The 23,344-nt window shown below is 42.9% G+C and overlaps 1 protein-coding gene across 1 annotated transcript in view; it reads left to right on the forward strand.

Moving 5' to 3' along the window:
* Nucleotides 1-17,327, forward strand: part of gxylt2 (glucoside xylosyltransferase 2) — a 34,037-nt gene extending 16,710 nt beyond the window's left edge. Inside the window, exons 3-7 of the mRNA XM_017682546.2 lie at nucleotides 4,825-4,956; nucleotides 5,032-5,283; nucleotides 9,126-9,249; nucleotides 12,581-12,753; nucleotides 16,207-17,327. Of these exons, the coding sequence (XP_017538035.1) occupies nucleotides 4,825-4,956; nucleotides 5,032-5,283; nucleotides 9,126-9,249; nucleotides 12,581-12,753; nucleotides 16,207-16,395 (870 nt within the window). The 3' untranslated portion in view covers nucleotides 16,396-17,327. The remainder of the gene's footprint in view (nucleotides 1-4,824; nucleotides 4,957-5,031; nucleotides 5,284-9,125; nucleotides 9,250-12,580; nucleotides 12,754-16,206) is intronic.
* The last annotated feature ends 6,017 nt before the right edge of the window (nucleotides 17,328-23,344 follow it).

Consider the following 23,344-nt stretch of genomic DNA (forward strand, 5'->3'; position numbering starts at 1 on the left):
AGACGGTGGATGTTGTGGTTTGTTTCTGTTTCTCTGGCTGGGACTGAAAGATGGGTGAGGCTTTATTTTGATTGGTCCTTTTTCAGATGCAACGAACACTCAACGTGTCAGCGACATATGAGGGTTAGGATTAGTTTTTATGTTGAGGTTAGGTTTTGGGTTGAGGTTAAGGTTAGGATTAGGGTCAGGGTGAAGGTGAGGATTAGGTTTTATGTTGAGGTTAAGGTTAGGGTCAGGATTAGACTCAGTGTGAGGGTTAGGGTTAGGATTAGGCCCAGTGTGAGGGTTAGGTGTTGGGTTGAGGTTAAGGTTAGGGTTAGGATTAGGGTCAGGGTGAGGCTGAGGATTAGGTTTTATGTTGAGGTTAGGGTTAGGATTAGAGTCAGTGTGAGGGTTAGGATTAGGCCCAGTGTGAGGGTTAGGTGTTGGGTTGAGGTTATGGTTAGGATTAGGGTCAGGGTGAGGCTGAGGATTAGGTTTTATGTTGAGGTTAAGGTTAGGGTCAGGATTAGACTCAGTGTGAGGGTTAGGGTTAGGATTAGGCCCAGTGTGAGGGTTAGGTGTTGGGTTGAGGTTAAGGTTAGGGTTAGGATTAGAGTCAGTGTGAGGGTTAGGATTAGGCCCAGTGTGAGGGTTAGGTGTTGGGTTGAGGTTATGGTTAGGGTTAGGATTAGAGTCAGTGTGAGGGTTAGGATTAGGCCCAGTGTGAGGGTTGGGTGTAGGGTGCGGTTTGTAAGGTTAGGTTTTTGTGTAATGGGAGTAACAAATTAACAAAACATCGACTTACTGTAAGTAACGTATCAACAGAACCTCTAAGATATTTACCTCAGTGTATTCAGTGTATTTGTTGATGTTGCTGATAATCTGTTAAGAGTTTATTAATCATCTACAAAGCCCCAAATAAAGTGTTACTCACTGAGGTATTAGCAGGTAGCTGTTTATGTTAAAACCTTTGCAAGTAAACTTGTTCCTTAATTAAAAAGTGAACCGGTGAAAATATTTACAGCCAGATTATGTAAAAAATAAGGCAGAGTGTTCTGACTTTTGGCAAGCAGCACATTTCTTTAATATTTTTCAGTCTGTGTTTGCCCTTAATGAAATATCTCCTCCGACTCTGCAGCGCTCAGAGTTATCTAGAAAAGCATAACCGAGTCATTTCTCTTCTTGCTGACTCAGGCCTTCAACTCTTATCTGAACATAAGGCCATTTATTACCTCAGAGTGTGGTTCACCCTGTTAGAGTTGCGTTTTTAACCCTGGCACTTTTTAAGGTCAGGCTTGCAGCAGAATTACTTTTCTGGGTTGTTGCTCAACTCATATTGGCAAGATGGCACTAAACAACACGCCTCCTGTAGCCTCCAGCGCGCAGACGTGCTTGCCTATCACCAAAAACCGCGTTTGATGAATGAAGCCGCTGAATGGTGGCTTTGACTGGGCCGAGGTTCTCATGTCTGTTGTGCGAGTGGCTCCGCGGTAGCCCTCAAGCAGCGTCGGTTAGATTCAGACGCCCCAGCTCGCCCTCTGCGCCGCTCTGGTGGTGAAGCCGGAGGTAACGAAGGTGGTAAACGCGTCCGCCTCATCCCTCGTGCTTTGATCTTTCACCCATATCAGCTACACGGCAGCCGGCTCCTGCTGTCGCGATCTCTCCCTCTGAACTAAATTGTTTAATAATGTTTCCGACGGCGAGGGGGAGGATGTAGCGTGTAACGGTGCGGAAAATTGTCGGCTGCCACAGAGCGGGCGCTTTTCGGAGGGGCCTGCGACTGAGCTAGGCCGTCGCCCTGGTGCTGCATCTCATAAACAACGTCAGAAAAAGGAACAGAATGCGAGCAGCAGGAAGCTTTTGAAGGTGTGAGAGGAAAAGCATCTGAGTCAATTGTGCCGAGTGTTGCTTTAAGCCAGATTAATGCAGGTTTTAACAGTTCGCCGTGTTGAGGTAACAGGTCAGGACCTCCTTCTGGGCTTTTAATTCGACATATTTGGCGCCGTTCCTTTCTTTACTGTCTTACTTTCTTTACTGTGACAGTCTTGCAAATGCAAACCTGCTGCTGATTGAGCTTCCACATGATGCCTTTTGTTCCAATTCAGCTAGAAGTGCTCGGCTGGCTCAGGGCAAAAGAACCGGACGGGGTAGAAAGGGCTCGTATGCAAGCGTAAAGGGGAATTCCAGTCATTTGTTTTTGGATTTTTATTTATTTATTCACAATTTATTTATACAATCACTGAGATGTACACAAAGTCATTCTGACAGGTTTTATACGAAATGGTTAATTGTACAGAAACTTATAGACTCGGGTTTCTTTACAGTGGTGCTGATAGGAACCAGGGGTCGCCATGACTACAACGTGGACATAGTCATTTTATTTACTGTCCAAAACTACCAGTGGACCTACATGTGTGTTCCAAACTTGTATACAGTACCAGTCAAAAGTTTAGACACCTTCTCATTCAATGCTTTTGTTTTTATTTATATATATATATATATATATATATATATATATATATATATATATATATATATAATGTGTGTGTGTGTGTGTGTGTGTGTGTGAGAGAGAGAGAGAGAGAGAAAGATGTATATATCTTAACATCAGAACTGTGAAGGAACACATGGAATTATGTAGTAAACAAAAAAAAGTGTTAAGCAAAGCAGAATATCGCTGCTGTCGGAGGAAAACCTCGTATTTCTGTTGTTTTTCAGCTTTTGACATAATTTGAAAATGCCTGTTGCTCTTTATATTGTGTGTAAATTTCGTGAAGAATGGACTTAAAATGACGTGGAAAAAATGCTGGTTCCATGGACTAATATTAAAAGTAAAGTAAGTTGTTTTTTTTTTCCTTCTCCTAAAAAGTTACCATTTTAGAGATGCAAGGTTTTGTCACAATAACAGGAATATGTTTCATACTTTTGATCCTTGACATTTTTATGTCTTCGATATTAGGCTACAATGTAGAAAATAATAAACTGGTACTGTATGTGAGGTTGATGATGGTAAAATCGTATCAGATTTTCTTTATGGACTATTTAGTCCCTCAACACCCTTTATGTACCTCTTTGTCATAAATATAAAAAATATACATTGTAGCTTTAACCAAAACTTTAACAGTTTCAATAAACAGTGCTGTATGCATCAGGCAGTGTATTCAGAGCAATCACTTTCTGTGAGGGTGATTTTAAAGGCATTAAACGCTTCAGATGTCTGGTTCCTATCACCACCACTGCATTAGGACCTTGAATTACAGTTGAATTGAACCTCCAGGTTCCCCTAGAAACCACTCTGGATTGCAGTGTTTACCTTATTTTTGGAATTCCTCTTTAAGACCAAATGCATCATATCACAAGTCACTATTTGAGCAGGAAATATAATTAGGAAATAGTTGTGCTTCTTACATCGTAATTTCACGATCCACCCTCGGCCGGAGGCGGACGAGTTCCTCTTTTGAGTCTTGGTTCCTCTCAGGGTTTCTTCGTCTTGCTCTTAGAGAGTTTTTCCTTCCTTCGCTCACCTTCAGGCAGTCTGGCTAGGGTCTGGACCCGGCTTTGGGGTACATTGTGGTTACATTGTGGCGCTTCAGGCGTCAGAACTGCTGGACTATTTAAGGTGGAACGGGAAAGTTAGCTAGCCAGCTACTGAGACATTAGCATGCTATTAGTGATTTTTTTTATGCTTATTATGAAGACAATGACCATAAAACATAGAAACGACATTAAACTAAGATGAAAACAGTGGTTATCGTAATTTTAACTGAGAAAGTACTTATTTGTGGGTTTCTTTGGTCGCTCATGCAGCTTGTTGGTTCATGTATTTTGGAGTGAGCCTCTGAAAAACCTCCGTCTGGAGGGTCATGTAGCCCCAACATTTCACCCTCCCCCTGTATCTCAACAAAATTTAGAACACCCCATTCCTAGACGTGAACGTGCAAAGCAGAGAGCTAAGGGCTCGGTGGTAGGGGGCGAGGGGTGAAATGGGGTTGGGCCTAAGATCTATTGTTCAGTAAATACAGGGACACAATTACACACTGACTCAGCTATTCTTAGGGTATAGAAGTGTGTAAGAAAACTTAAAATACACTCACTGGCCACTTTATAGTAAAAGGTTGCCATCAGAACTGCCTTAATTCTTCGTGGCAGACTTTCAACAAGATGTTGGAAACGTTCCTCAGAGATTCTGGTTGGTTATTTGAGTTCCTGCTGCCTTTCTATCATCTGGAACCAGTCTGCCCATTCTCCTCTGACCTCTCACATCAACAAGGCATTTTCGTCCACACAACTGACCGCTCACTGGGTATTTCCTCTTTTTCGGACCGTTCTCTGTAAACCCTAGAGATGGTTGAGCGTGAAAATCCCAGCAGATCAGCAGTTTCTGAAATACTCAGACCAGCCCGTCTGGCTCCAACAACCACGCCACGTTCAAAGCCCCTTAAATCCCCTTTCTTCCCTGTTCTGATGCTCGGTCTGCACTTCAGCAAGTCGTCTTGACCACCTCTACACGCCTAAATGCAGTGAGTTGCAGCCGTGTGATTGGCTGATTAGCTATTTGTGTTGACAAGCAATTAAACACCTAATAAAGTGGCCAGTGAGTGTATATGGCTAATCAAATTCAAATGAAAATAAAACATTATTTTGTTTTTATTGTAGTGAAAGTTCTTGCCATTGAATTATTTCCTAAATATTTGTAATTTGGAGTTAAAAGTCAGAGATGTACACCCCCGGTTCTCAGGGGACAGGCTGTTCCATGCTAATGTCACGGGTTATTGGAGTCTCCAGAGATAATGCGTGATGATTACTGTGACGCTGTCTGACCGTCTCCAATTTCCCTCACAGCTGAGCCAGTGGCCGCGGCCTCTCACCTCCAAGTTCCAGTACAGCCTGTACCCGATCACCTTCTCTGTGGGAAATGCTGAGGAATGGAAGAGGCTCTTCAAGCCATGTGCTGCCCAGAGGCTCTTTCTTCCAGTAAGGACCATTTTCTATCTGTTTCTCTTCACATTGTTTGGACAGATTTGCTAACATGGCATCTTCTACCCTCAGGTGATCCTGAAGGATGTGGACTCGTTACTGTACGTGGACACCGATGTGCTCTTTCTCCGGCCTATGGATGACATCTGGAAGTTCCTGAAGGCCTTTAACAGCAGTCAGCTGGCAGCCATGGCTCCAGAGCACGAGATCCCCAAAATTGGCTGGTATAGTCGCTTCGCCAGGCACCCTTTCTATGGCGTCACTGGGGTCAACTCAGGGGTCATGCTGATGAACCTAACACGGATTCGGAGCACCATGTTTAAGGTGAGGAAGGAGATGGTTTTCCCAGAGTTCCTCCAATCTGCTTTAAACATTAATAAATCGTTTGATTTGATTTGACGTGTACAATGATGCACTATTTTTCCAAAAGTATTCAGTCACCAATCCAAATCCATGAATTCAGGTTCCAATCACTTCCATGGCCACAGGTGTATAAAACCAAGCACCTAGACACCTTGGGGATGGCCCCGTCCTGTGCCAACATGACTTAATCCCATTCTTAATCCATAATATGATGTCGGCCCACCCTTTGCAGCTATAACAGCTTCAACTCCTATGTGAATGCTTTCCACAAGGGTTAGGAGTGTGTTTATGGGAAATTTTTGACCGTTCTTCCAGAAGCAAATTTGAGGGGTTGAGGTCAGGACTCTGTGCAGGCCAGTAAAGTTCTTCCACACCAAACTGGCTCATCCAAGTCTTTATGGACCTGCTTTGTGCACTGAAGCGCAGTCATGTTGGAACAGGAAGGGGTCGTCCCCAAACTGTTCCCACAAAGTTGGGAGCATGAAATCTTCCAAAATCTCTTGGTGCTGAAGCTTTAAGAGTTCCTTTCACTGGAACTAAGGGACCGAGCCCAACTCCTGGAAAAACACCCCCACACCATGATCCCCCCTCCACCAAACTTTACACTCGGCACAATGCAGTCAGACAAGTACCGTCTCCTGGCAACCGCCAAGCAGACGGAGAAGCGTGATTGGTCACTCCAGAGAACACGTCTTCACTGCTCTAGAGTCCAGTGGTGGCGCTTTACACCACTGCATTCCACCACACTCACCGGCCACTTTATTAGGCATGTTCAGTTGCTTGAACACAAATAGCTGATCAGCCAATCACACGGCCGGAACTCACTGCATTTAGGCCTGTAGAGGTGGTCAAGACGACTTGCTGAAGTGCAGACCGAGCATCAGAACGGGGAAGAAAGGGGATTTAAGGGACTTTGAACGTGGCGTGGTTGTTGGTGCCAGTCGGGCTGGTCTGAGTATTTCAGAAACTGCTGATCTACTGGGATTTTCACACACAACCATCTCTAGGGTTTACAGAGAACGGTCCGAGAAAGAGGAAATATCCAGTGAGCGGTCAGTTGTGTGGACGAAAATGCCTTGTTGATGTGAGAGGTCAGAGGAGAACGGGCAGACTGGTTCCAGATGATAGAAAGGCAACAGGAACTCAAATAACCAATCAGAATCTCTGAGGAACGTTTCCAACACCTTGTTGAAAGTCTGCCATGAAGAATTAAGACAGTTCTGAAGGGAAAAGGGGGTCCAACCTTTTATAAATATATAATGTATATAAAACAACACCAAAACCAAAAATCTGTGCTCTTGGCAGTCCAGTACAACAGTAGATGCTTATTTAAAGACTACACTGTGCTTTTGTTTTATTCTACTGACTCCGCCCACAGAATAAACGATACAAAACACAGCTAGTGCAGAAGCATCTCATACGCTGCAAAAATACAGCGTTTAAATGTGTTGTTTTAGGAAAATAATCACCATCAAAAATGTTTCTTTATTTCAAGTTTTATTCAATCGTCATAATTTTAATACTATAACGTTTGGCCAGTAGGGGGAAGCAGTGCACTAATTGCTAGGCTTCAGGCTCCACCTACGAGTGCAGCCATTGGCTCATGAGCAGCTGAATGCTGCTCCCTTCTGAAACACCTGCATGAGTTAGGCTGCGCTTCATTTAAATGATATGCAAATTAGCTACTGGTAGGCCTACTGACGGACCTATTACATAGGTGCACTTTGTAGCTCTCTGCATACTTTTTTACTGCATCCCCCTTTACTCGGTTGAGCAGTTGTCAGGACCCCCTCAAGACCCCCCATGAAATAGGTACTTTTTTGGGTGGTGGATTATTCTTTAGCCCCCTCGCCCAGACTAGTATTCCCAGATACCATCTAGTCAGGTTTCCCCCATTTCCCTGCATGCACCTCCTCTTTTAAGGGGATATTTATACATTCTTTGCACATTCTGCATTTATTTTCCTACAAGATCTTGAAACATTTTTATTACAAGGTAAAAGTGCTCTGCAGGATTGAACCATTAACGACTTCTCGTTTCTTAGCGTGATAAACTACACAACCATTAATCACACCTCCGCTGTTCCCAGAGCTTTACAACCCTCTTTAAGTGGATGAGTGGGATCTCCAACACCTGATAAATGAGAAGTATTAAAACCTGACAGTGAGGTTTTTTGACCACGTCAACATAGCCAGTCTAACTTATGAGTATTTTAGGATTCCTGACATCATCCAAGTTTCTAAGATCAAGTGCGAAAAATGTTGCCAGACAGGCAATATATTTAGCATATCGCTGCTGTTGGAACAAAACCTTGTATCTCTGAAACGGTAACTTTACAGGAGAAGGAAAAAACTTACTTAACCTTTAATGTAAGTCAATGGAACCAGAATTTTTTCCGGGTCGTTTTGGGCCGTTTCTATTGGTCTCTTTATCATGGAATTTACACACAATATAAAGGGCAACGGGCATTTTCAGATTATGTCAAAAAGTGAAAAACGATTGGAGATGCAAGGTTTTCTTCTGACCGCGGTTTCAGGCATAACATTCTGACCACCTCCTTATTTCTACACTCATTGTCCGTTTTATCAGCCCCACTTACTGTATAGCTGCACTTTGTAGCTCTACAGTTACAGACTGTAGTCCATCTCCAGCAACTCTGCTGTGTCTGATCCACTCAGACTGGCACAACACACCACCATGTCAGTGTCACTGCAGTGCTGAGAATGACCCACCACCCAAACAGTACCTGCTCTGTGAGGGTCTGTGGGGGTCCTGACCACTGAAGAACAGGGTAACAGAGTATCAGAGAAACAGATGGACTACAGTCTGTAACTGTAGAAATACAAAGACCAGCTATACAGTAAGTGGAGCTGATAAAGTGGATAGTCAGCGTAGAAACAAGGAGGTGGTAATGATGTTATGCCTGATCGGCATATTGTGAATATATGGAATGCCTAAGGGTCGTACAACAGCCAGATGTTCCTTGTGTCCTGCATTTATTGCGCAAAGGCAAGATGGAATTTCTATAAGGCCACTGAAATTCCAGAGGCTTTGAAAATGCATGGATTAAACTCCGAAATGAAATGCCTTTCTCAGCAAGTGTTTGAGATGGATCTTGGCAGCATTTTATGACTGAAATGACTGACCTCTACTGAGGAATTTGCTTCTTTATTTCGAAGCTAATGCCTGGATGGGAACGGACAGAAGCCCCCACTGAGCAGCCGTGGCTTACGTTCTGTGCCGCTGGTCATAGTAATGAGACACAGCTGCTTTATCACTGCGATTGTTTTGTGATAGTTGAGTCGAGAGTGAGGCTAATACTGGAAACTTTTACAAGTAAAGGGTCATGGAGCTATTTTTAACCTGTGTTTGGGGTGGGAGGGGGGTATTATTCTTAATCAAGCTTTGAGCCGCAGTGCTTACAGTGTACATCCTTTGTGGTTTGTTGCCTCTGACAGTCGCCCGAGGCTCAAGTCCTCACATGTCCTTGAGATTTCTACTCACATGAACCCTTTTAACCGACGCGACTCAGTGCCTGTAGGAGCAGCTGCAGATTGAAGTCTGCTGATTGCGCTCTGAAGTGCCTATGTGGGTGTCTTGAGTTTAAATTAGCATAATTCTGAAACCCACAAAGAGCTGTAATTTCAAACCTGGTTACTTTGTCAGAAGACCTTGGGAAAAATGAATAGAAAACTTCTTCTGAAGGGGAAAGAAAGGCTGTCGTTCCTCTATGAACAGATGTGTGAAAGTAAGCCGCCAGCCTCGGCGTCGAAGAAAATAACCTGCCACTCTTGATTTTACAGAACAGCATGATTGCTGGCGGCCTGTCATGGGAGGACCTGCTTCATCCGCTCTACCAGAAATACAAGAATCACATCACGTGGGGGGACCAGGACCTCCTAAACATTATTTTCCACTACAATCCAGGTACTTTTACAGTTGTTTGGAAGATGCTTTCGATTAGTTGGATAACTTGATGCTCGTTTCTCTGGACTCAACTCGGATGAACTGTAAAATAGTGGGATTAAAGTTTTAATACTCAGTCTGACAGTAAAATGATGGTTTGGATTAAATTGTACACAGTTTATATGACCAGCTTTATTTGGAAGTTTAACGTTAATACAGGGTGAGGCCCGGGGAGCAGTTGGGGGTTAGGTGTCTTGCTCAAGGACACCTCAGTCACGGACTGTCGGCCCTGGGGATCGAACCGGCAATCTTCCGGTCACAGGGCCAGTTCCCTAACCTTCAGCCCACGACTGCCCCACGAATTATGTAACTGTACAAGGTCTCAGTCTGAACCTCCTCCAGCTGTACGGACGACATCAACACCACAGTCAGACTCATCCCAGACTGGACTGAGCGTGTCGGGCGTCGCCGCTCTCACGGCTCTTTCAGTGGGATTTCGGAGATCATCCAGTGCTGTGGAACCAGCGCCGAACGCTCTGAGCTGCTGGAGCTTCACTGCTGATGAAAATCCCGCTGCTCAGTTCTGACGGATTCACTCTTATTGACGTGGAGAACGCAGAACGCTCTGCTCAGGGGTCTCGGCTCCTCTCAGACTGAAGGAGCCGGTCAGAAACTCTATGACCCCCTCTTACAGTTGGTGTGTGATTGGTTCCTCGGCGCTTTGAGATCAGACGAATCTCTTTGAATCACCCTGTATAACGTTATGCCGTACAAGGTCATGAACTACATAATCAGTTAACGAGTCCATATCCTACCTTTTTGACATTTGTGCACATTTATACCCCAAAACAAAACCATTTTCCTGCCTTATTACCTTAGAATTAAACAGGCTGTTCTGTTACTCTGCCTTTAAGAGTGTTATATGTAAATGAGCTCTGTTCTGAATGGCTGTTTTGTATTGTGCCTCATTTAAAAAGCAGTCCAGGCTGAAACACTCCTTATAACTTCAGTGTGAGTAAGTTAGAAGAAGAATATGTGAGTAGAACATGCGAAGGATTTGGTTTCATTGATTCCATGTAGAGACTGCATGGACTGGACAGTGAATGGTCCGTTTTGAAACTCTAAAAATGTGATGAAAATTTAGTCTACGATAATACGGGCCTTTAATGACTCAACACATTCGAGGCAAATGGATGATTTAAGCATGCACCAGTTAGCACCATGCTAATTGCTGGTGGGATATGTGCTTTAATTATTTAGCTACATTAGCCTCATAGCTCCCTTACCAGAAGTGCAGTAACACTGACGTGGTGGTGGTGTGTTAGTGTGTGTTGTGCTGGTCTGAGTGGATCAGACACAGCAGTGCTGCTGGAGTTTTTAAACACTGTCCACTCTATTAGACACTCCTACCTTGTCGGTCCACCTTGTAGATGTAAAGTCAGAGACGACAGCTCATCTGCTGCGTGGGTGATGGGTGATGGTCAGTGAAGCTGATAGAATAGACAACGAGTGTAGAAACAAGGAGATGTACTTAATAGAGTGGACAGTGGGTGTAAATATGAAAAAATGTCAGTCATTCCCGTATCGCTGCACCCCTACTAAGTACTTAATAATGGAAAAGTATGCAAAGACATTATAAATATTTTACAAGGCAATATTAGTGCAAGTCTGTGGGATTTTAGCTTATTTCCTCTTTAAACAGCACCACATCACTTAATTTGATCAATTCCCTTCATCGCCTATTATAATTGGCCGTGTAATTATCTGAACTAGATTAGGTCTTGCATCACTGGAGCAAGTACTTACACAACCACCCCCAGCCCCCCCAACCCCCCCAGTCTCCTTTCACCCCTATAAGGTGATGTAAAAGCTTGCCTTACACGGCTGACTGCCTTTGAGTTCGTAAGATATTTGAAGACTATTACATTAAAAGCTCACAGGTTGTGCTTTATAGACCAGCTTCAAAGCTCAAACTCTGTTAGCTGAGGTGTGGAGAGAGCTTTGCTGGACTAAACGACCTGCCTCTTCCTTTTCGACCCTTGTCAGATAATCAATACGATTGTCCAGATATAACAGGAGGCACTTTTTCCCCCTGCCCTCTTTCTGACCGAAGCTTCTGAAAGTAAACTCGGCAGTCTGAATGGGATTTGACAGATGAAAGAGCAGCTCTGTGCGTAGGTAAACACTCCGCTGGCCTGGAGCGGCTGTGACAAACTCCAAGCCAGGTGTGGGGATTAAGTGCTCATGGCGATGAAGGAGACTTGGCACAGGCTGTGTTTGTTTGATGATTATACTGGATCGTGCCCAAGGAAAAAAAGACCCGGTGACAAGCGTTCAAAAACGTGTGAAATGGATGCGGCAAACAGGTTTGTTAGCTTGACTTGGATACAAACAATGCAAATTATACACCGATCAGGCGTAACAGTCCACCTCCTCGTTTCTACGCTCACTGTCCATTTAATCAGCTCCACTTACTGTATAGCTGCACTCTGTAGTTCTACAGTTACAGACTGTAGTCCATCTGTTTCTCTGATACTCTGTTACCCTGTTCGTCAGTGGTCAGGACCCCCATGGACCCTCACAGAGCAGGTACTATTTGGGTGGTGGGTCAGTGACACTGACGTGGTGGTGGTGTGTTAAAGTGTGTTGCGCTGGTCTGAGTGGATCAGACACAGCAGTGCTGCGTTTTTAAACACCTCAGTGTTGCTGCTGGACTGAGAACAGTCCACCAACCCAAATATCCAGCCAACAGCGTGCTGTGACCACTGATGAAGGACTAGAGGATGAGCAACACAAACTGTGTAGAACGGATCACATCAGTGTTACTGCAGTGCTGAGAATGACCCACCACCCAAACAGTACCTGCTCTGTGAGGGTCCATGGGGGTCCTGACCACTGAAGAACAGGGTAACAGAGTATCAGAGAAACAGATGGACTACAGTCTGTAACTGTAGAACTACAGAGAGCAGCTATACAGTAAGTGGAGCTGATAAAGTGGACAGTGAGTGTAGAAACAAGGAGGTGGTCAGAATGTTTTGCCTGACCGGTGTATGATACATACACTTATTGGTTCGAGCGTCCAGGTACTGTTGCTCTTCCTGGACGCTGGTGATGAAAAATGGAAACCGTGTTCTCTCTGTGGAACCCGTGATTTTTGAATTCAGGTTCTGCGTTCGCTTGATGAAAGTTATTTTACTGGATTTTTGAAAGACATGAATACATTCTGATTTGTTTTGCTTTGTCCACTCATTTTTAAACAGAAAACAATCCTTAGGATCAAATTAGGGGCAAATAAGACAAAGGTGATTACTCACAATTAACATGAATATCATTTTATTTTGTGCTTCTGTAGAATGTCTGTACATATTTCCCTGCCAGTGGAACTACAGGCCCGACCACTGCATGTACGGCAGTAACTGCAAGGGGGCAGAGGAAGAGGGTGTGTCCGTTCTTCATGGCAACCGTGGAGTTTACCACGACGACAAGCAGCCAGCCTTCAAAGTTGTGTATGACGCCATACGCGATGTAAGTAACCTCTAAACACCTTCTGATAAAAAATAGTACAAGTGTATTAAATATAGTATTTCATGTATCATCAGCTAAAGTCATTACTCATGGTATAAGTGTCCAACACTGAGAGCTGTAGCGGGTTTACTTTAAGCTCTAGAGGAGCCGTACGTGAGTCTAAGGTCACCGTGCCCAGTGCCAAGCATGGGCTGTAGGGTATAAAGCCACCCAGCACTGGCCGTGCTGCAGTGGAACTGTGCTCTCTGGAGTGATCTGGATGAGTTGGAGTGACCATCCAACATCAGTACCTGACTCACTAATGGTCTTGTGGCCGAATGCAGTCAAAAATTCACAGCAGTGTTCCAACATCTACTGCAAAGCCTTCTGAGAAGAGTCGATGTTGATACTGCAGCACATTTCTTCTGTTTTATCCTTTCTTCTGGGGTCTACTTGTTACATTTGTGTTGTCTTAAAAATGCTGTTTTTCTACATTTAAGACTGATTTACACTATATGGCCAAAAGTATTGGGACACCAACAGGAGCTTTTATAACATCCCATTCTAAATCCATAGGCATTAATATAGAGTTGATCCCCATTTGCAGCACTAACAGCTTCCACTCTTCTGGGAAGCTTTCTACAAGATTATAGAGTCTGTTGGACGAGAGGGTCTGGCTCGCAATCTCTGTTCTAGTTCACCCTAAAAGTGCTTGATGGGGTTCTGTGCTCTGGTCAGGGCTCTGTGAAGACCAGTCCGGTTCCTCCACACCAAACTCACCCAGTCATGTCTTTATGGAGCTCGCCTTGTGCACTGGGGCTCAGTCATGCTGGAACAGAAAAGGTTCTTCCTCAAACTGTTCCCACAAAGTTGGAAGCATAGAATTGTCCAAAATGTCTTGGTGTAGCATTAAGATTTCCCTTCACTGGAACTAAGGGTTCTAGGCCAGTTCCTGAAAAACAACCCCGTAGCATCATCCCTCCTCTACCAAACTTTACAGCTGGCACAATGCAGTCTCCTGGCATTCATATCGTTCTCCTGGCATTCACCAAACCCAGACTCGTCCATCAGACTGACAGATATAGAAATGTGATTCGTCACTCCATAGAATACAATTCCACTGCTCCACAGTCCAGTGGTGGCCACTCCCATCTGACGCTTGGCATTGAGCTTAGTGATGTAAAGTTTGTATGCAGCTGCTTGGCCATGGAAACCCTGGCACGAAGCTCCTGGTGCTAAGTTTTTGTGCAGATGTTGATGCCAGTGGAGGTTTGAACTCTGCACTTATTGGTCAGCAGAGCTTTTATGCTCTATGCTCCTCAGCACTCAATGACCCGTTCAGTAGGTCTGACACTTCATTGCTGAGTTGCTGTGGTTTTTGTAACAGGGAGAAAAATTCACAAACCGACTTTGTTACAGTGGCGGCCTCCTATTACAGCACCACACTTGAATTTGAACAAAAATATAAATGCAACACTTTTGTTTTTGCTCCCATTGAAGAGTAGTGGACCAACATTCCACAGGCCACGATCAGCAACCTGATCAACTTTGTCATGTGGATGGATCATCTCGGCGAAGGAGAAGTGCTCACTAACACAGATTTAGACACATTTGTGAACAATATTTGAGGGAAAAAGGCCTTTTGTGTACATAGAAAAAGTCTTAGATGAATGGGTGGTGATAAACTGCTGTGGGATGAACAGGCAGAAATATAAATATATAAATGCATTGGTTGTATTGACCTCACAGAAGCAGTGTGGGGAGTGAGTGGCATGTTTTGCAGACTTTATCAGTGTTTATTTGCCACGTCAACCTCTTTTCTAGTTCAAATTTCAGTGTTAGACGATATGAGCCTTTTAATACCCTTGATATCAGAGGAAGCACTGTATGAGCAGGTGTCTACAGGCTTCCCTTAGAAAAGAGAAGTTTATTCATGTGTGCTGTTGTTGAACTTCTTTTAAACTAAAAGATAAGTGAGAATGCTTTCGGGATACTTTTACGTACTTAAGAGAGATATACCAAACTAAACTGAACTTATGTATACTTGGCTTATACTTAGCACTGTTGCCTCACAGCAAGAAGGGCCTGGGTTCGATTCCCCGGGTGGGTAACCAGGGTCCTTTCTGTGAGGAGTTTGCACGTTCTCTCCATGTCTGTGTGTATTTCTTCCCACAGTCCAAAGACCTGCACTCAGGATGTCAAAGGATTATCACTGTTGTCGGAACAAAACCTCGTATCTCCATTTTTGTTGTTTTTAATGTGACATAATTTGAAAGTACCTGTTGTCCTTTACATTGTGTGTAAATGTAATGATGATGGACCAAAAGAAACGTTTTTCCTTCTCCTGTAAGGTTACCATGTTGGAGATTCAAGGTTTTGTTCCAACAACAGCAATATATATATATACACACACACACACACACACTCACCGGCCACTTTATTAGGTACACCTGTTCAGTTGCTTGTTAACACAAATATCTAATCAGCCAATCACACGGCCGCAGCTCACTGCATTTAGGCCTGTAGAGGTGGTCAAGACAACTTGCTGAAGTGCAGACCGAGCATCAGAACGGGGAAGAAAGGGGATTTAAGGGGCTTTGAACGTGGCGTGGTTGTTGGTGCCAGACGGGCTGGTCTGAGTATTTCAGAAACTGCTGATCTGCTGGGATTTTCACACACAACCATCTCTAGGGTTCACAGAGAACGGTCCGAAAAAGAGGAAACATCCAGTGAGCAGTCAGTTGTGTGGACGAAAATGCCTTGTTGATGTGAGAGGTCAGAGGAGAATGGGCAGACTGGTTCCAGATGATAGAAAGGCAGCATTAACTCAAATAACCAACCAGAATCTCTGAGGAACGTTTCCAACACCTTGTTGAAAGTCTGCCACAAAGAATTAAGGCAGTTCTGAAGGAAAAAGGGGGTCCAACCTTTTACTAGCAAGGTGTACCTAATAAAGTGGCCAGTGAGTGTATATTATTTTACTTGTGGTATAATTCAAATATACTTTTATACTTAAAAGTGGGATACTTTAGTCACAAGAGGTACTGAAATACACTTACAAGAATACCACTAGTATGTTGATGTTCGTATGCTTACTACATATGTATATTTCCCAAGTATACTTAATAAAAAAAACTTTAAGAATACTTTTTTGTGAAGGATTTCACAGTGTATCATATAACGATGCTCTTTATCCTCCCTCTCTTCAGCTTTAAAGGAAACAAACTACTAGTTTTGCTGCTGCATTGTGTCCTTGTATTATTATATTCTCCTCTACTTTCTCTTTGAAGAGCTTTGCGTCAGGAAGCCACCTCTTCAGTAGGAAGTCCACCGTCTAGCAGAGCTGTGCGCCCCCTCTGCTGTTCAGAAGTTGATATGAAATGTGCTGGAATGAAAAAGGTCCTTCATTCAACCTCTGGTATTTGTTCTTTTAAACGTATTTCTCTCTGCTTCTTTTGTTTCCTTGTGTTTCAGTATCCTTTTGGGGAAAACCTGTTCCAGTCCTTGTTTTACCCTCTCCAGACCAAATTCCTAGACACGGTCAACACGCTGTGCGGCAGGATTCCTCAGGTGTTCCTCAAACAGATTGAGAAGACCATGAAGGCCGTTTTTGAGCAGAAAGTGATCCGCCATGCTCGAGCACCACGCAGACAACGACGCTGAACTGCTCCGAGAGCCGCTTGGGAACGACAAGGAGAAGCGCTGATTCTCCACCACCAGTGGGTGTGCTGTGTTTTTATAAATGGAAGATGTGCAATGCCAAGGATTTCTGGAGTGGCCTCCAGACTAGCATCCTCTGCCTGGAGAGAGTGAAGGAGAGCTTCGTGGATGGACTGGAGTATTTCAAAGGAATAATTGGCAGCTTGATTCAGGAGTTGGCCTCCAAAGAACAGTACCACTAAAGAATGGCTCAGAGGTTGAGCAGTAAGACACTCGGTAAGGATGACATGACATGGACCTTATGGTTGATTGGTGTATGTAGATTCGCCAGAATGTATCTGTAAAGTGGAACGAACGGTGGAGAAGATGATTTTTTACAGAAAACCTATTTCATCATACAGTTTGCACACGTTGCATTTTCAAAGAACCCAAGTACTGAAGATGTTACGGGAAAACCCACATGAGGAAAACTGCTTAGCACACAGTTGGCAGACACAAAGCCATGTTGAAAATTCGGCTATGGACCGGTTAACGGGTCAGGCGAGGTCAGCGGACGTTGCTGCTGCACTTGAATGTGGGCTGTGTTGTCAGACCTGAAGTTCTGGAATGTTCTTGAAGGAAACAAATCGTTGTCGGAACCAAACCAAATCTCCAAAATGGTAACTTTACAGGAGAAGAGTAAAACCTACTCTGCTTTTAATGTAAGTCAATGGAACCAGACATCAGCGAATGCCTCTGTCACTGTGTTCACAGTGAGGTTTAGAATCAGGGGTGTCCATCAGTGGTGCAAGCTAGCACTGCAGAATTCAGCGTTTTCTCTGATCTCAATCAACTCATCAGCTACATTTTAATTAGATCATTATTAATAATATAATAATAACAATAATTCAACTTTTTTTTTCTAAATTTCTGCATAATTAAACGATTAAGAATTCAGTCATTCAGAACATCGAGGTGTTTTAAAAACTCCAGCAGCACTGCTGTCTGATCCACTCAGACCAGCACAACACACACTAACACACCACCACCAAGTCAGTGTCACTGCAGTGCTTAGAATGACCCACCACCCAAACAGTACCTGCTCTGTGAGGGTCCATGGGGGTCCTGACCACTGAAGAACAGGGTAACAGAGTATCAGAGAAACAGATGGACTACAGTCTGTAACTGTAGAACTACAGAGTGCAGCTATACAGTAAGTGGAGCTGATAAAGTGGACAGTGAGGATAGAAACAAGGAGGTGGTCAGAATGTTATGCCTGACCGGTGTGTATCGTCCCACTGGCTTGACGAGGTTGGCACCCTGCTGACTGTTCCTCCCTCAGACCACCCAGATTATCGTCCTGCATACAAGTGCTAACTAGTTATTAATCTCCCCCTTACAGATTTTAAATGCACGACTTCTGTTTTAGAAAATAAACTCAAATATTACAAACAAGTAAGAGAAAAGGGCCTAATGTAAAATGATTTTATAGAAAATGTTGCTGACACTGTGTTGGATTAAGATTATTTACTAATCTAAATGAAATTATAACTAAAGAAACGAAGAAAGTGAATTGGACTGTGAGAGGAAAATGAGCGACAAGTGGAATTTTGTCTGATGCCCGGAAAAAGTGGAGCAAAGTGCTAGTGGTCTGCCAGCTTTGCCATCATCGGCCCAACACTGGCTCACTACCCTCTCTACAGTTGTGGCGATGGGAACCAGATGTCTAAAGAGTTTAATGCTTCTAAAAGCTCCCTCAGAGACAAAAAGTGCTCCCTGATGGCTGTAACCTTGTTTTATGCTGTATCTTTAGGCCGAATGTTTTGCGTAAAACTATGTTTAAAATACATGCAGGGTGGACTGGTCCATACCGGTTGCTAAAGGAAACATCGAGCACCGTTTTGCTGTTATCAACATTACGTATAAAAACGTGTAGGTTCACTGGTGGTTTTGTGATGGTAAATAAAACGACTGTATCTGACTTTTAGACATTGCGACACCTGGTTCCCATCACCACCACTGTGAAGAAATCCAGGTCAATAGGTTTTATTTCCACATCAAGCTGCTCTGAATGACTTTGTTCATGTCCCAATAACTTTTATGCAGAAATTTTGAAGAAGGTGGTGGAATTGCGCTTTAAATACACCCACGACTACATCGCATTCAGAATATGCCTGTAATGAGGTACGGACACCATATAAAGCTGTTTTACTTTTTTTTTTTTTTTCTTTTCTTTTTTTCCTGCCAGTCACCGAGCTGTATTTATAGCCTTATTAAACTAATTACATCCTGAAAAAAATGGAACCATGTGCTCATCTCTGCTACGTGTTGTATTGCTTGGTATTGTATTTCCACCTATATATTGATCATGCTCTAAAATGCTTTTTTATATGTACGTTTTTGGGTAACACTTTCTATGAATATCACCTTTGTAAACAGCTATGAACACATTCATAACATGTTATAATGCATTCATACAGCATTATAAACATGACAAATGCTTATAAAAATGCATTACATGTTACAGCCATGCTTATTCTGCATTATGAATTGTTAATGCATTATAAGTGCTGTTCATAACACATTATAAGAGCTCATAAGCTGTATTAGTCCGCCCTGAGTAAAGTGAAGCGTACTGGACTAAAGCCTCCTCCAGGGTTTAGACTGAGGCTTCAAGTTGAAGAATTTACTGAAGGATTTACTGAAACACTAAAACACAATAAAGCTCATTTTCCCAATGTGGGAAAGCCAATGTTCACCACTGTTAATGTGCACCACTGTTAATGTGCACCACCGTTAATGTGCACCACCATTAGCCTGGCACTCAATTAACCCTGCATATCCAATACTGACAGCATGACATGTTAGTAACACTGTTTATAATTTATTATATTAACAATTCATAACGTATAATAAACATGGCTATAAAGTGTAATTCATTTTTATAAATATTTATAACCATGCTTATAATGTCATAGGAATGCATTGTAACATGTTATAAATGTGTTTATAGATGCTTACAAATATGACCTTCGTAGAAAGTGTTGCTGTTTTTTGTTTTGTTTTGTTTTCAGTGATGAAGCATAAGTGCCGTAAGTAATTTGATATTTGTGAAAATCAGCAGAGTGTGCTTTTTCCTTCTTACATGCGACTGGATTTCCAGCATCGTCTCGCTGCTGATACATGAATCTGATCAGTTGTTCGACTTGGAAACACAAACAGACGCTCGCTGCGTTTTATGCCCCGTCTCTGAGACTTGCCCATGGTTTACGCTCTCGCCTGCGTGTGTTTCTGAGATGAATGTCTTTTTTATATCTCACGCAGTCGGCGCATGTCAGAAATGTAATAAATTAATATGCATAAAAGAAAAGCAGATTTTTCTCATCAGTTCATGCTTTTTTTTTTTTTTTTTTTAGTACTTCGGCACATTCTGAAGAGACATTCCTTGAGATGGGAGCCAAACACACTTTTTTTTTCTTTCTTCCATGTATGGAAAAAAAATTCCCTCCACAGTTTAAATTAATTTGTGCCTTTTTTTTTTCTTTCTTTCTTTTTTTTTTTTGACACTGAGAGGTCCAACCCCGTCACACGGTGCTTGTGTGAGAGGGGAATCTGGCTCGGTTGAATATTTCAGGATAAGCTGGCTGTCATATATGATGGAGCAGAGCTGCCAAAATGGGAAATAAATAAAATAAAGAAATAAATAACTCAGTAAACTTATCAATAAGTAAAAATAACTGAAGTATAAATTTCTTATTTTGATTGTAATATACACATTTCTTTTTTCTACACTTATATTTCTCCATTTATTTATATATTTCTGTTTTATTTTTATTACTAATACCGTTCATTTTTATATTATTTTCAGGATCTATATTGTCGTTTTATGCATTGATTCGTTCATTAATTCGTTTATTTATTTCTGTATTTCTTCGTTCATATGATAATGAGGGGGGGGGGTGTTTTTCACGTTCGGGCTTAGCAGTCAAGACCAGAAGGAGAAGAGATGATTAAACTGCTCTTCTTACCTTTAGGCCGTATGCAAGAAGGGCAGGTCTGGGTGTGGTCAGAGTTTTGCAGAAAAAGATGCTGAACCACCTTCCAGAGTTCTGGGCACTACAGGGTCCATCAGCAGATGCAGCTAAAGGGAACAAACTGTCCCCACAGCCTCCACACGAACGAGTAAATAATCCAGACCTGACCAGCCGAGACTCTCAGATCTCCGGCTGTCTGCCGGCCCTAAGCATTATGGCCCTGTTTCGTCCTCGGGTACCGCTGATAGAGCGAGACATGAGCAACCGATCGACAGAATCTGATATCGATCAACCAATAGGAACACTAAGACAAAGTGACATCATTGACTGACAGCCCCTTTTATTATCATACGGGCAAGGAAATACAAAAATAAACAAACATGGAAATAAATAGAGAAGTGAATATTTATGCAAATAAATGAATACAAAAAGAAAAAAATGATAACAGAGAAAAATAAATATGAAAATTAGTGAGGAGGGGATATTACTAAACCGTGAAGTAAATGCAGACATATTGATTTCTGTAAGGTTGTATTTATTAATGTATAAATTTTTCTGTGTATGATTATTTTTAGATTTTTCATTATTCTTTGCTGTTCTATTTCATATATTAATTCATATACGAGTTATTTCATTTTTAATTTTATTTTCATTTTGGCAGATCTGGTTCTTCAGTGGTTAGATCTTCCATCGGCACCTTTTTAACAGTAAATTATATGATTTATATATACACACTCACTGGCCACTTTATTAGGTAGTAAAAGGTTGGACCCCCTTTCACCTTCAGAACTGCTTTAATTCTTCGTGTCAGACTTTCAACAAGGTGTTGGAAACGTTCCTCAGAGATTCTGGTTGGTTATTTGAGTTCCTGCTGCCTTTCTATCATCTGGAACCAGTCTGCCCATTCTCCTCTGACCTCTCACATCAACAAGGCATTTTCATCCACACAACTGACCGCTCACTGGATATTTCCTCTTTTTCGGACCGTTCTCTGTGAACCCTAGAGATGGTTGTGCGTGAAAATCCCAGCAGATCAGCAGTTTCTGAAATACTCAGACCAGCCCGTCTGGCACCAACAACCACGCCACGCTCAAAGTCCCTTAAAAAAAATAAAATAAAAAAAGTTTTCACCCCCAGGCTGTTATTCCCAGTCATACAAGAGCAGCCTCCTGTCCCAAACATATTAATGTTTCAAAAACATATTCGAAATCACTGATAAAATCTGACAAAACATAAATATTTTGTAGTGTTTGGCTCAAAAACTCACACAGACACTGCCATTTTTGAGATGCTAAAGCCATAATTATAAGATACCAAGTCATGATTCTGAGATGCTAAGTTATAATTAAGAATGCTACGTCATAATTATGAGATAATAACTCATAATTCGGCAGTTATTCAGCTGTCTATCGCGTATGCGTATATCCCCCACAACGAGAGGGACTTTTCCTGCTTGTGGTTTAAACAGCAAGCTGACTGGCTCATTTTATTGAAGGGTGGGACTTTCCACAAACAGACATCATGGTCCAGTCCCATTTCTTATTTTTAGCCCTACCCCTTGTTTTCGAGTGTCTTCTTGCCCCTTAGAACTGAGCTACAGGGCAGTGGATGAGATCTTCCCTCTGAAATGAGCCCCTCTAATAAAAGAGCATCTCTTCATTAACAGCTACTAGCGCCGCTCTGTAGGCGACCCTGCCCGTCTGCAGGGACAGCAGAGGAGGGGAAAGTTCAGCTCCTCACTGCTGGGCTTTAGTTACATTTAGGGATCATACGCCTTCAAAGAGGGGGGGCAATTATTTATTATCACCCCCCCCTTCCCCGATTCTTCAGAGATTCTCCAGATTCTTGTTCGAATTTTCCCGTTCCACCTTAAATGGAGCAGCAGTTCTGATGCCTGAGGTGCCAGAGTGTAACTGCTGCACCATTTAAGGTGGAACGGGAAGCCAAGTTAGCTAGCTACCGAGACTTCAGCTACGATGCTGATGTTTGTGCTTGTTTAGAAGATGACCATGATACATTGAAATGACAAAGTAAGATAAAACAGTGGTTATCATAGCTTTTTAATGGAGAAAATTCTGGCATTTGTGGGTTTCTTTGGTCACTCGCGCATCCATTTCACTAGTTTTTCTTTATTTCTCATAATACTCTGTTTGGAGTCTCTGAGAAACCTCCGTTTGGAGGTCCATGCAGCCCCAACACTTCGCCCCACCCGTCTATCTCAACAAGATTCAGGACACCCTACCCCTAGACGTGAACTCGCAAGACGTAGGGGTAAGGGCTGAGTGGTGAAATGGGATTGGGCCTGTTGTTAGTGTTACAGGTTTTCCCGTTCATATTTCAAATGGTGACCTGTCTCCTTCATAACATCTCTGGAAGAACCTTTTGTATCGTGGATTGTGCTTCGGACCCCTTCACTGAGCAGATGAGAAGAAACCCCCACACCATCTAACCCACAGAAAACCGGACAACCCAAAGAAAACAGCACAGACCAGCGAGCATTTCACTCCAAGCTGATCTGTGCTGGTCTTGTTCTGGTACAGTTGGTCATGCCAGCATGATCATGTTGGTTGACCAGCATCTAGTGACCAATGCGCACCATTTTTCCAGACCAATACCGAGTCCGGTACCATACTGAGTAACCAACATAGAATTATGTAGTTTCTAGTTTAAATGTGTGCAGCCTTAGAGGTTAAATCATTAACACACAGCTGAATTCAATTCAGTTGAAGTGCATTAGATATCTATGCAACGTTATTTAAAGCTACCTTTGTTCGAGTGGCGCTGCAGTGGAGAAGAGCGGGCCTTGTTCCAGAAGAGTGCTTCTGTACAGCTGTAAATGTTGCCCCTCACTCGTGTCTCTGTGGCACCGTCACAGCAGGAATCGCATCCCAGGAGTGGACGTTTGTGTGGAGTTCAACATCTGAAGCATTTTGTTTGGG

This window comes from Pygocentrus nattereri, chromosome 26, assembly GCF_015220715.1.
Source record: "Pygocentrus nattereri isolate fPygNat1 chromosome 26, fPygNat1.pri, whole genome shotgun sequence".
Taxonomy (NCBI): Eukaryota; Metazoa; Chordata; class Actinopteri; order Characiformes; family Serrasalmidae; genus Pygocentrus; species Pygocentrus nattereri.